This window comes from Daphnia pulex, chromosome 3, assembly GCF_021134715.1.
Source record: "Daphnia pulex isolate KAP4 chromosome 3, ASM2113471v1".
Classification (NCBI taxonomy): domain Eukaryota; kingdom Metazoa; phylum Arthropoda; class Branchiopoda; order Diplostraca; family Daphniidae; genus Daphnia; species Daphnia pulex.
In genome coordinates this window covers 7,240,232-7,252,652 of record NC_060019.1, presented here as the reverse complement: position 1 = coordinate 7,252,652, position 12,421 = coordinate 7,240,232, and the positions used below count along the sequence as shown (strand labels likewise).

Genomic DNA, 12,421 nt, shown 5'->3' with positions numbered 1-12,421 from the left:
ATCTATTCAAATAAGTGTAATTATCTTTACATTTAAAAGTTAAGTTGTTGGTTATCATGGTTAAATCAGGGAAAATTATTTTTTGAATGATATATGTTTGCTTATACCATCGATGTTCAGGATCGTTCTTGCAATAGTTATAAATGACGTAACCGCTCTTGTCGCCAACACTAAATCAGAAACCTTCAGCGCTGACAATTTGCCTTTTCTCGTTGTACGTCCAACGTTTCGAATTGCTGATTCCTGCACTGCACTCGACTTGAAGGGCGTACCAACCTTTGCCCGCCAAACATTTGCCAAAATTGTTGCGCAGCTGTCCGTGAACGAATTTCCTATTCTGTCCTGGGTGGTTACTCCACGGTCTGTGATGCCAATAATCTTCACTCTCGTACACACTCAAATAGTGTCTTGAAAATTCGTTGCGTAACGATCGACTTCCGTTACTAGCGTCCGTATGATTCTTATGCGCGGCGTCCTCGCAGTCCAAGTCCCAATCGTACCACAAGAATGGCGGCGTGAAATCACATTTGTCTAGAACTGCGTACATTACGTCGTCGTCTTTGCTACCCACAAAAGCCAAACACAAATCATTATAGAGTCTAGCTTTCAGAGGATTGATGTTATAAGTGATGATTTGGAGACCGGTACGGCGCCATGTCTGCCTACTCCTGTTGTACGAAGTCGAAGAAAAGTTGCAACTTGTCTGAAAGAGGAACGAAGACATTGATGAAACTGTCAGGCATTTCCCAAAGTCGTTTATTAATTGATTGTTCATAAATTGCCATCTCTGTCCGGAATTGAATGACACATTGCCGGCCTAAAATGATGTAAGCGCCGTCTTGTCTCGAGTTTCCCTGCACCGATAGATAAGCTCGGCCGAATTCGTTGCGCAACAGGCCGAACGTTTCCGCGTTTTGATTTTCACAGCTCTCGTAATTTTCCAATTCGTCGAACGTTGACGTCGACATGGAAGAATTCCAAGCGGATGATGAGTTGACAGGTACGACAAGCGTCGAATTCGTCGCTTTTCCATCTCAATTGTGTTCCATTTGAGCCGACGATAGTCACAATTTCATCAAATTCTTCTTCGGTAGATGTGCAATGGGTCTCGACGACCAGCGTCTCCACAACGACTCGCTTGCGCACCGGTGTCAGAAACAGATGCAAATTTTCGTGAATCATCAATAGACGTTTATCCCATCGTAGACGATATCCTTGGGCCCGCTGCATGATCGTTGTCATTCCGTATTGCGCGGATGTGTGGATGGGTATGTGGAATTTTTGCAAGTTAAAATCGACAAATTTGATTAGGTCAATAGCCGATGGATCGACGGAGATGGCGGCCACAAAAGTGCCGTGAACGGAGACGGTATGAAACTTGCCCGAGTGAGTGAAATGAACTTTATTTACGGATAGAAATTCTAGATGAGAGCCTCCGGCCGTGGTTTGAATATCCGGCAGTAATACAACGATCCACTTTTTGGTGTCGTACTTGTCCTCGAGGAATTCGAGCAGAGATTTGGCCAATTCTTTTTGATTACGGGATATATGATTTGGTTTTCAACATAAAGCCAATCTGGTCGGCAACGTTTTTCTCATCCGCTTGGCATTCGATGGCCATGTCGTACAGTCTCTTTGTCAGTTTAGTTGTTGACGTCATGACGAACTTCTTGAAATGCGAACTGCACATTTTGATCAGTCAATGTATACTGCTCTACCTTTAAGTGTTGAGAAATATTAGACTCACCTGTCCGATTCCGACACGTTCCTTATTCGTTGGTATTCGCCACGAACCCAAAGTCCTGTCATAACGACACTCATGATGGGCCTGATTTTCTTGTGCAAAAGTCCGACCGTGACACTGAAATTATTTACACAGTATATGAATTAGTAAATTTTATATCGTGTTATTTTGCTAAATACTTACTCCGGTAGCTTCTCGCAAGACGGCCATAATATCCGGGTTGAAAACATTTTTGCCTAGAAGTCCCCCGACTATGGCAGTGAGACTCTGCGATAACTGGGCTGCTTCGTCCGTGAAAATATTTCGGTTTTGCTCGTCCGGATGTTCCAGGTATTGATGCAAAGCCAACAAACAGTTTTTGATTTTCTCTTCGTGTTGAGAGTGGCCGACAGATAATCCCAGCGTTTGAATTTCTCGATTGATGGATTGCAGTTCCTCTTTTTGTTCTTCTAATTCCTTTTCAATCCGCTGGAAATGAGCTATTATCTCCCTGTGCTCTTTATTGGTTTCGTTTCTATTAAAGGATTTCATGAAGTTATCATTTCAGTTAATTTTATCCCAATTTCCATTCCTTTAATTACTGTTGCAGTTTCCACGACCTACCGTTTGCTTCTCGCAGTATTCGCTTCCGTCGAGGATGCGAAGTCATCGTGGCTCACAGGAAACACCTCACTGTTTGGATTTGTCACCAACGATGTTGAGGTAAAAGCCACAACGGTTATCCATACTTGTAAAACTATCAGCGATACACATGTAAACACTCCACGTCTGGACATATTCCACATGCAGATCAGTAATAGCCGACCCAGAGAACTCAAATTTTTTCAACTTGTTCTGTCCTCGTTTGTAAAAGGAATCGAATTTGAAGGACTTGTTTTTTCATAACTTCACTATTGAGCTTGCTTCTAGACTATTTATGCAGACTAGATTGATTATCATGTACAATTCGATTGGGATCGGCCGACAGTCGCGCGTATTTTCCCACAGTTCACACTGAAGCGATTGAGTTTCAGTGATAACCTCTTCGTCCGTCACGCGCTACAACTCTCAGACATTCAACGGTTAAATATATTGTAACAAAATAGGGACAGAAAGTTCTGGGAATTCAATTTTTTCAGTAACGACACTGTGGTATAAAATTATTACACTGATCGAAGCTAGATTTGTTTTCAAATGCAGTTTTAAATTTCGCGATTGTTCAATATTCGTTGTCAATCAATCTGTCTTCGTAACGATTTCTCAGCTAATGTGTTTATTTCAAGGTGTCAGAAATTTAAAGTCAATTGGTAATGACGTATAGTTTCTTATCTTGATTTTTTTTCAATAATACCACCACCGATATTCTGAGGAATCTTTACAATAGGTGTACAACACATAACCTACTTTATTGCCAGCGGCCAAGCAGTATCCTTCAGCACTAATGATTTGTCGTTTGTCGTTATAGATCCAACGTTTATTATTCGTTTGGTAAAAGTCTATTTTACCCGACCAACTTCTTACTTTACTTTACTTATCTAATTCACTTTACTTTACTTAATCTAGAAAAATAACTAAGCGGGAATGAGCCCGAGCGTAGCGAGGAAATACAGGGGTTTTGGGTGGGTATAATAAAGTATAATAAAGCATCAAACCATACTTCATTATACTTTACTATACTATAACCAAAATCAACTATATTTTTACGGTATGCTCGGGCTTATTCCCGCTTAGTTACTTATCTAGATTAAGTAAAGCAAAGTGAATTAGATAGGTAAAGTAAAAATACCACTTACTTTATTTACTTAAAGGTAATCCAATTGCCGCAATACAAAACGAACTTAACAGCACAACTATATGTCCCTTATTAAGGAATCAACATGATTTCTACGTAAAAGCAAATCCCAAATTCTGCAGTTAAGATGGCGAGTTTTTGGTTTCACGAACAATCTGTGATACACTTCTGAGTCGTTATTAGCTACAAAAAGTCTAGTCAAAATACGCCCGTCTAATTACTGAGATGTTGCACTACCAACGTCAAAAATCAAACTAATTCAGGTGTCGTCTGCTACGGAAATTCTCAGACGTTGCATGCATCACAATTTGAGCCATACTTATACTTTGAATATTAAAATTTTATTTGATAAGTTTTCCACGCAACACATGATAAACTTAAATATATAAGTAAATTTTTTATCAATGTGCAGCGTTTGGCAATGAATCGCAGTAAAAATGTTTTTTTTTGTGGGGAGGAGACCCCCCAACCCCCCCTTTTTTTTATTTTTATCCAGATTGTCCCCCAAAAGCCCACCATTTCAACTTACGCTTTTTACGCTAAATGATTTGTTAACGAAAACAGCCAACAAACATCGAAATTTTTCAGCCATGGTTGAATAAATTATACAATAACGTAGCATAATACGCCCCCAAGTTAAGTAACTTTTTACAGTACAGTTAAGTAAATAAGATACTCCAATTAAGTAAATTAAAGTTTACTCTTCAATTATATTTTACTTTATTGCTTTACTTTATTTTACTTTGTATAGTATAAAATAAAGTAAAGTATAGTGTGTTCATAGTACTATGAATATTACTATATAGTAAAGTAGAATAAATGCAATTTGATTTGTATTGTATTTAGAGATTTAAGTAAAATAAAGTAAAATTTGTATTCTTGTTGTGTTATACAGTCACCATATTTCTTAACTGCTACTAGGTTTGAACCATTAACCTTGAAGTTCGTATGCTTATACGATACCACTACGCTATCCCAGCTGTATCGAAAGAAAAATTTTAAATTACTATTTTTATAAAATTTAGATGTTACTTAACTATTCATTAAGTAATTAAACTGAACAATACAGTGCAATAAGTCATGTTGACCATAGACCATAGTAAAGTATATTATAGCCAAACTTTACTTTACTTCAATGTCTATTTATAAAACGTATTTACATTGGATTTGAACTACTGTCTTCAGTAGTCACAATCCAGTGCTTTGCCACAAAGCTAATCGACACTGATAATTCATTGAAAATAAATGCGATAAATCAGATTTCACTGTTTTGTATTAATTATGAATTTTTGGCAACAGTGTTTTAATAATATTGACAGTATGCTAGTCTGCTACACGGCAGGGAACAGAAAGGTTGTACGTGATATTCCTCTTATTTAAGTAAAGTGAAGTAAAGTGAAGTAATGTGAGAGTGTAGTAATAAGTAACAAATTAAGTAAAAATAAAGTAGAATTAAGTAAAGTTTTGGTCGGCTAAAATAGACTTTAACCCTTTCCCGGCGAATTGTTCCACGGTTTGTCAAAAACGTATTCCTCGTCGCTGTAAACGCTCAGATATCGCCTAGAGAACTCGTTACGTAAAGATCGGCTTCCGTTGACGGAAGGAGGAACTATTGCGTCCTCGCAGGACGTATCCCAATCAGCCCAGAGAAACAAAGGAGTCGAATCGCAATAACTCTGAACAATTGCCATAGTTCCGCCAGATGTTACACCATCATAGTCTAAGCACATATTAAATCAGTTGACGATTTGCAGGCCATTGTGGTGCCAGATCTACCCAACCCAATCTCGACGACAGTCATACTGGTAGAGTAAAGAAGATCCTCTAGTCCAAGCTGTCAAACATTTCCCGTGACCGTTCATCAGTTGGTTGTCAACGAATCGCCATCTCTGTCCAGAGTTGTTTCTCCATTTGACATCCCAAAATTATGGGTAAACCTTCTTGTCTCGTATCGCCAAGGATGGAGAGATAAGCCTGACTGAACTCGTTGCGAAGAAGGTCGGAATCCTTGCCGAGTTTGTAATCACACATTAACTTATCACTAGTCGCTGGAATCGAAGACTTCACTGTTGGTTTTACAGGTACGACCATCACCAAGTGGCAGCAATTTAAATCATCAGAAAATTGCGTGTATTCCGTTCCACCGGAAGCGACAACAATAACTTTCGCTGGATCGACTTTGATGACTAAAGTTTCTATGTCCGCTCGACTCTTGACTCCTAGTGGCAACAAGATTCGGTTGTGATGTTCATGGATTTCTTTGACGTTGACGTAATATTTGGAAATTTAAAATAGCAAGTTGGGGAAAGTGCGGATGGGAATGTTGAATTTTTACCAAAAAAGTGTTGACTGATCGTGATAATTTCGTCAAATCGCTTCGGTTTACAGAAACGGCCAAAGTGGTTGCACCTTTCACGAGGACACAATGTCATTTTGCGGAAGTGATTACTGTCCAATTTCCACGTTTGGCAGTCAATCTTCAGATAAGTTTGGTAAGACAACAACAATCCATATTTTAGTGTCGTATTTGTCCTCTAGGCATTAGAGAATCTGCAACATCTTTTTGATCGCAGGGCGTTTGAGTTTTTATGATGTTGCGCATCTCTTCCATGACGTTTTTCTCATTCACTTGGTACTCGATGGCCATGTCGTCCAGTCGTTGGTACTCTCCGCGTATCCAAAGGCCAGTCATAACTATGCTCATTATGGATTTGATTTTCTTGTGCAATCGTCGACCATGGCACTGCCCCCAAATGAATCGTCAAAATGAACAAGGAATGAATTGATTTAACCCAATTTCTTATCTGCCTTCTACTTACTCCTATAAAGTCTTGCATGATGGCCATAATATCTGAATTGAAAGCGTTTTGTCCCAGCAGCCCGTCGACTATGACGCCGATATTGTTGGTCTAATGGGCGCGGCAAATGGGCGCTTCTTCTTTGATTTTATTCAGATCGGCTCCCATCAGCGCCTTAACAAACCAGCAGCGTCCGGCTGGAATGTCGTCAATCAGCGGCGCCGAGCGGCGCTCCTTCTACCGCTCATTTTTTTCTATTGCTCCCCGTCGCCGTCGCTGTTCTTTTTTTAAACTTGATTATTTATCTGTACAAGTAATTCTGACAGTTCCCTGCGATCCAATTTCGCACTGTCCTTATATTATAAATATGAATCCTCATTATGAATTCGAATTTTCAAATAACTAAATGACGATGACGATAAAAGGGATGTGGGTCATGTGGCCAATGTCAACCGCGCCCCTTCCCCGCAAAAAGAAACGAAGATAATTGATACAAATTTAATGCCTCGTCCGTTCCTATTTAACGATATAGCAATTTGAAATAACCACAGTCGTCTTTAAAATATATCAAATTATCAACACACGGAAATCGTTAACCGCATTCATCCCATTGTTTGTGCATTTGACAGAATGTTTATTGGTAGCTATACTACAAAAGGTGTCCACCAGTTTCGGCACTTTTTTTCGGCACTTCAATTTCGTCGTTTTCGGCACCCCATGCAAACCACACTTCCTCGATTATGAAAAAATATTGTCCATTTCGGCACCAAATTTGACCATTTCGGCACCAATTTCGATCGTTTCGGCACCAATTTCGATCGTTTCGGCACCAAATTCAATCTTTTCGGCACCCCATGCAAACCACACGTCCTCGAACATGCAAAAGCTATTGCACCGTCAGGCCGCTAGGGGCGCTCTGACGGCTGTGGTCTGGTACCCTCCCTCTTCCTGACGGCTGGAGTTCTACTTCGACTACGTAGACTTACAATGACCATATGGGAAAATTAATTAATGAGTATTGGATGGTATTGATAAATTTAATACTTATTATAATTAAAATTTAATAATGATAAAAATAATGTTCTCTAGAAAATCAGTGATGATGAAAAGGAAATGTCCCAGGTAGCACACAGACTCTGTTTCAGGTCTGTTACAGATCTGTTTTTGAGAGTCTGTAAATTGTTTGGAGTGGCACACTTTTACAGACTGTCATACAGGTCTGTGACAGATCCGTAAAACGGGATCACGATTTACAGACCAAAAACAGATATTCAAGAAAAAAAAAAGATTTACCTCCCTCTGGAATCGAACCATCAACCCCTGAGTTTACAAGCCAGTACGCTAACCACTACACCATATCTCGATATTAAATTCTAGATATATTTCAAAATGATCTATATTTCACAGTTGTACACTTGTTCATTCAACAAACAGTCTGACATGTCTCTCTCACGAAACTGATTGCTACATATGACTACCACTGGTCTCTTCCGATAGTAACAAGAACAAGATTGGCCCCACACCAATTACAAGTCTTTATTATACCTATTTATGTATAATAATACTTCTCCGTCCGGTGGATAAACAACTATTGTTGTTGTTCGAGTAGGCCTACTGAACTAAACTCATAGCCATTAGCTGCATTGACTATTAGAGTGTAACTTCTTACTGCATGGTATTGCAGTGATATTACACATATAAGAAACGTTTAATTCAGTTTTCCATTGGGATCCAAACATGTACCATACTTGGGATACAGACACAGATACGATGATTACTGACTTATAGGTGTTACAAGGGAAATAAAGACCCGTACATACCTGGGGCACAAACACAGAACAGATAATCACTGAACTCAGTTTTACATAGAAAATACAGACCTGTACCATACCTGGGGTACAGACTCTGAACAGATGATTACTGACTTATGTCTTACATAAGGGAAATACAGACCCGTACCAGACCTGGAGTACAGACACAGAACAGAAACATATTGTACTCGGTAATACAGAGTAAAAACAGACAAGTGACAAACATGGGAAACAGAGCTAAATCAGAAACAATTTTCTCAAGTAAAAAACAGATCTGTAACAGGTCTGTAGTACAGTTAAAAACCAGATTTATGTATTACAGAAAGATAACAGATCTGTTCCAGATCTGTGAAACAAACTTTTACCAAATCCTGTAAAACAGAGCAATTTCAGACAAATTTCCTGTAAAACAGAGATGTAACAAGCCTGATACGGACCTGTTTCACAAGTATGTGAAACAGATCGGTTACATGAGTCTGTAACAGCTCTGTGTGCTACCTGGGGTTCCACGCAGAGTCCAAAAATTTGCGAAGCAAATTACAGAATAAGCAAACTGAAATTGTGACACAAATATCTGTTTTAAAAGAAGGGATTGCTGAAATTCAACTTTCAAAAATTGAAGAATCTAACTTTAAGAAAAAGTTGTATTCACTTAGAATTTCCGAGTCCTGCAATACGAATGATTGCCAGAAAAAACTCGATGATATGAAAAATGGGGTAAACATCAGAGATGTCACAAAGATGTATCAAATCAGTGCAAGGAATACATCGATGGAAAGAATGTTGGTTTTCTACATGCACACATTTAGCAATGGAACAACACCTCAACAGGTGGATCTCAACTTTAATCTAATAAATAAATGACCATTTCATTAATTATTTATTACATCCACACATAAATTTCACGGGAAAGCGATTACAAGTAACAAAGTAACCATTTCAACTTACGAGAAAACAAGAGCAGAGTACTACTCTTCACTTCAATTTGGGTTGTGGTACTAGACTATACGCAGAATAGGAAAAGGAAAAGAGTTTCAAAATGTGGTGTTATTAAAATCCAATGAATAAATCTAATAATAAATACAATAAATACAATAGTGCCGAAACGGAAAAACATAGTGCCGAAACGGAAAAATATAGTGCCGAAACGGAAAAACACACACACCTGGCAACCCTCCCAAAAACATCACGCCTGGAACTAAATCTGGCTATGGTGCCGAAAAAGACAAACACAGTGCCGAAAACGACAAAAACAGTGCCGAAAACGACGAAATCAAAGTGCCCAAAAAAAGTGCCGAAACAGGTGGCAACCCTACAAAATCACTGTTAAAACGGTTACTAAATTTTAGGGGTTGCCAACTACAAAAAAAACGAAACACCCCCGAAATTTTGGTATGTAGCCTAAATTTTTGGGTTTTTATACCCTAAACCAGAAAACCCCGAAAAATTCGAAGTAGAAACCCCAAAAATTTGGAGTTAAGGATGCAAGCAATCGCTGCTTAGAAGTTACTAAGATAGTTCAAACTTACTGCTACTGATTAAAACTTATGTACCAGGCTTGCATTGGAAACTGTAAATATTTTGCTCATGTGCACGTTGGTATAGTATTAAATAAAATTATCGAATCAAACAAGTTATGATTGGTGTAGTGGATAACGGTTCAATCCCCATGTCGGGCAAGTATACTTTCGTTATTTTAAACCCCCATATTTTCGTTGTGGATTATTCTACGAAATTTTGGTAGCTAACAACCACGATCTCCGACTATTAATTTTTGGGAGCTACAACCACGAAAAAGTCGTGAAATGTTTTAACAGTGAACTTTTTGTCAACTCAAAACCCTAGCAATAATTTCACGATAATTAAGAATCCACTCTGAGGATTTTGATTAATGATTGCAGTTTATTTGTTGAATATACGGTATAGATATAAGAGAAGAGAATAAGGAGATTGTATCGCGTCCATTTCCAGGTTATTCCAGCAGGGTTTTCTCCGCAGTGGGGCCAGGTTTTTCACAAAATTGGCATGACCAGATTGTATTTGTGTCCATGGTTACAGCCAACTAGCTTTTATTCATTACCAGTTTCAACCAGTTTTTGCCATGAATCTCTTAAGGAGAAACACATCTATATTAGAAAAACCTTTCTTTGCCTCAAGGCATATCAGCAGGAGTACTAGTTTTTGCGGAGAAATCCCGGCTTCGGCAACAGGAAGAACCCAGCGAAAGGCACTGCTGAAAGCCCAAGTTTTTGCGCGCCCGTTTGCAGCGCTGCTTGGCACAGTTGACAGCACGTGTGTTACTGACTAACTAGGAAAAGGGGGAGCCATGCTGCTGTAGAGCCAGTGGGGAGGTCGTTTAGGATCTAGTATAAAAAGGGCTCGAAAATCAGCCAATATTATCACAACTTTTTGAACAGTTGAACTCGTCTAGCCTTCCTTACAGCAAAAAATGGCCAAATCGGTAATAACAATTTATCTCAAATCCAAAGTTATTCTATCGCAATGTTTGTTTATTTGTTTTATATTGCTGCTTATGCACCTTTATAGCTTCTTATGATTTTGATGGTGTCTTTGGTGCTGCTGGCAATTGTCAACGAGTACGGTGGGCTCGTGAATGGACAGTGCTTTTCATCCCAAGGCAACTGTTGTCGTTGGCGTTGCGATGGCGCTGTGAACTGTCGTTGCACATCTTTCTTTGCTGGAAACTGCGGTGCACCAGACAGGTGTGGTGCATAATAACCCTAACCGAAAAAAGTAGTTCAGCACTTGTTTTACATGCAACCGAACTGGACCGAATTTGTTATCCGACCAAGATTATCCGAAACAATTACAGAATTTGAATAACGGGGAAAAAAATAAGAAAATCCAAGTCTGTCCTATCTAAATCTTCTTGTTTTAATTAACCCGAGCAATATTTGTATAATTGTGGATATATCCAAATAATCCGCTTGGATATATATTCAACCTTCCAACTCTGATAATACACATCATACAAATGCTCAGCAGCTCTGACTTTGTAATCTTTTTTTACATAGATCTCTAAATTTTTGTGGACAGTTTAAAATCGTTTGGAGTACCCAAACATTATGTGCAAATTCCGAAAAAGTCCGCAATATCGGCGATGATGCCTCTCCAAAAAAGAATAACCCTACCTATTTATCATAGCAAAGAGCATTTGCCGTGTACAAAAAACATATAGCTCAACACATGGCAAATTTTTTCAAGTGTTGTTAAGTTGTAAAGTGCTAGTTATAACTTTCTTGTCTTCAAAAATTAAAATTCCAAAATGAATTTAGGTTGATTGGCGCAGCAAACGCCAGTTGAATATGTAATCCAAATTCAACACGATAACGAGCGATTAATTAAATTCAGAAGGTCATATAGATATCAGGTGCAATAGCCTACGTTTTTTTTATTGAATCAGTGATATTGTAAAGGTCGACACAACGGAATCATTGTGTCACCGATACGAAGAACTTAAATACTATGAGGCGACTTTACTCACAATATCAAAGTGAAGTGTCTAAGACCAACGGGAATAATTAAGGCTAAACAATGTATTGATAACGGACAGATCATACAATAAGGTGAACTAATAATATTAAATAGAGAGACGATAAATAAGTGAGACAATACTACTTGTATGGAGAAAATGTGATAGCGGGCTGAGCGGGTAGGCTTGTCGAGAAACGGCAAGTTTCGAGGTACAGTTGGAAAATGGCACTTAGCTTAAATAACAGGCACTGAGCACAAGGGAAAATATAACTAATACAATACCAAAAAGGAAAGTGCGACTGGAACACAATGGTAGTGTGAATGCCGTGGGAAAATGCAGTCCAGAACAGCATTTACATACAGTTTTTATACTAATTCTGGCTGCACGGTTAGCATAGGCCTAGAGAGGAAGTATAGGGAGCAGACATGTTTAGGCCTAGAGAGGATAGTATAGGGAAACGTGAGCAGACACGTTAAAACATGGTCAGAGCGGAGACGGACGAAAAGGGGGTTTGTTATTGAAAAGCGTTGAAGGAAAAAGGAAAATATATTTATATAGTGTCATGAAAGATAAAAATACGCCTAAAGATAATATAGCAAAAAGGGAAAGGGTATAGTAAAAAGGGAAAGGGATGGGACGAGTTGGCGGCAGAGATGGGGCGAGTTGGCGGCAGATGGGGCAAGTTGGCGGCAGAGATGGGGCGAAATGGCGGAAGATTCAAATGGTAGCAGCCTCCTCTGGTATGAGATGGAGTATAGCGGAAGCGACATCTAGTAGTTGACGTTAGAGATTGTCTTGTAG

The 12,421-nt window shown here is 38.9% G+C and overlaps 1 protein-coding gene and 1 long non-coding RNA gene across 2 annotated transcripts; one reads left to right on the top strand and one right to left on the bottom strand.

Moving 5' to 3' along the window:
- Window positions 1–1,553: 1,553 nt before the first annotated feature.
- On the bottom strand, window positions 1,554–2,671 carry LOC124190414. The gene is made up of 4 exons (XM_046583041.1): window positions 2,348–2,671; window positions 1,928–2,258; window positions 1,748–1,861; window positions 1,554–1,682 (listed from the first exon to the last, which is right to left on the bottom strand). The coding sequence occupies exons 1-4, from the start codon at window positions 2,527–2,529 to the stop codon at window positions 1,644–1,646; spliced, it is 666 nt and encodes a 221-aa protein (XP_046438997.1). The 5' UTR covers window positions 2,530–2,671; the 3' UTR covers window positions 1,554–1,643.
- A 7,636-nt stretch (window positions 2,672–10,307) lies between these two features.
- On the top strand, window positions 10,308–11,126 carry LOC124190396. The gene is made up of 2 exons (XR_006872953.1): window positions 10,308–10,585; window positions 10,672–11,126. It is a non-coding gene; the product is annotated as an uncharacterized LOC124190396 (long non-coding RNA).
- The last annotated feature ends 1,295 nt before the right edge of the window (window positions 11,127–12,421 follow it).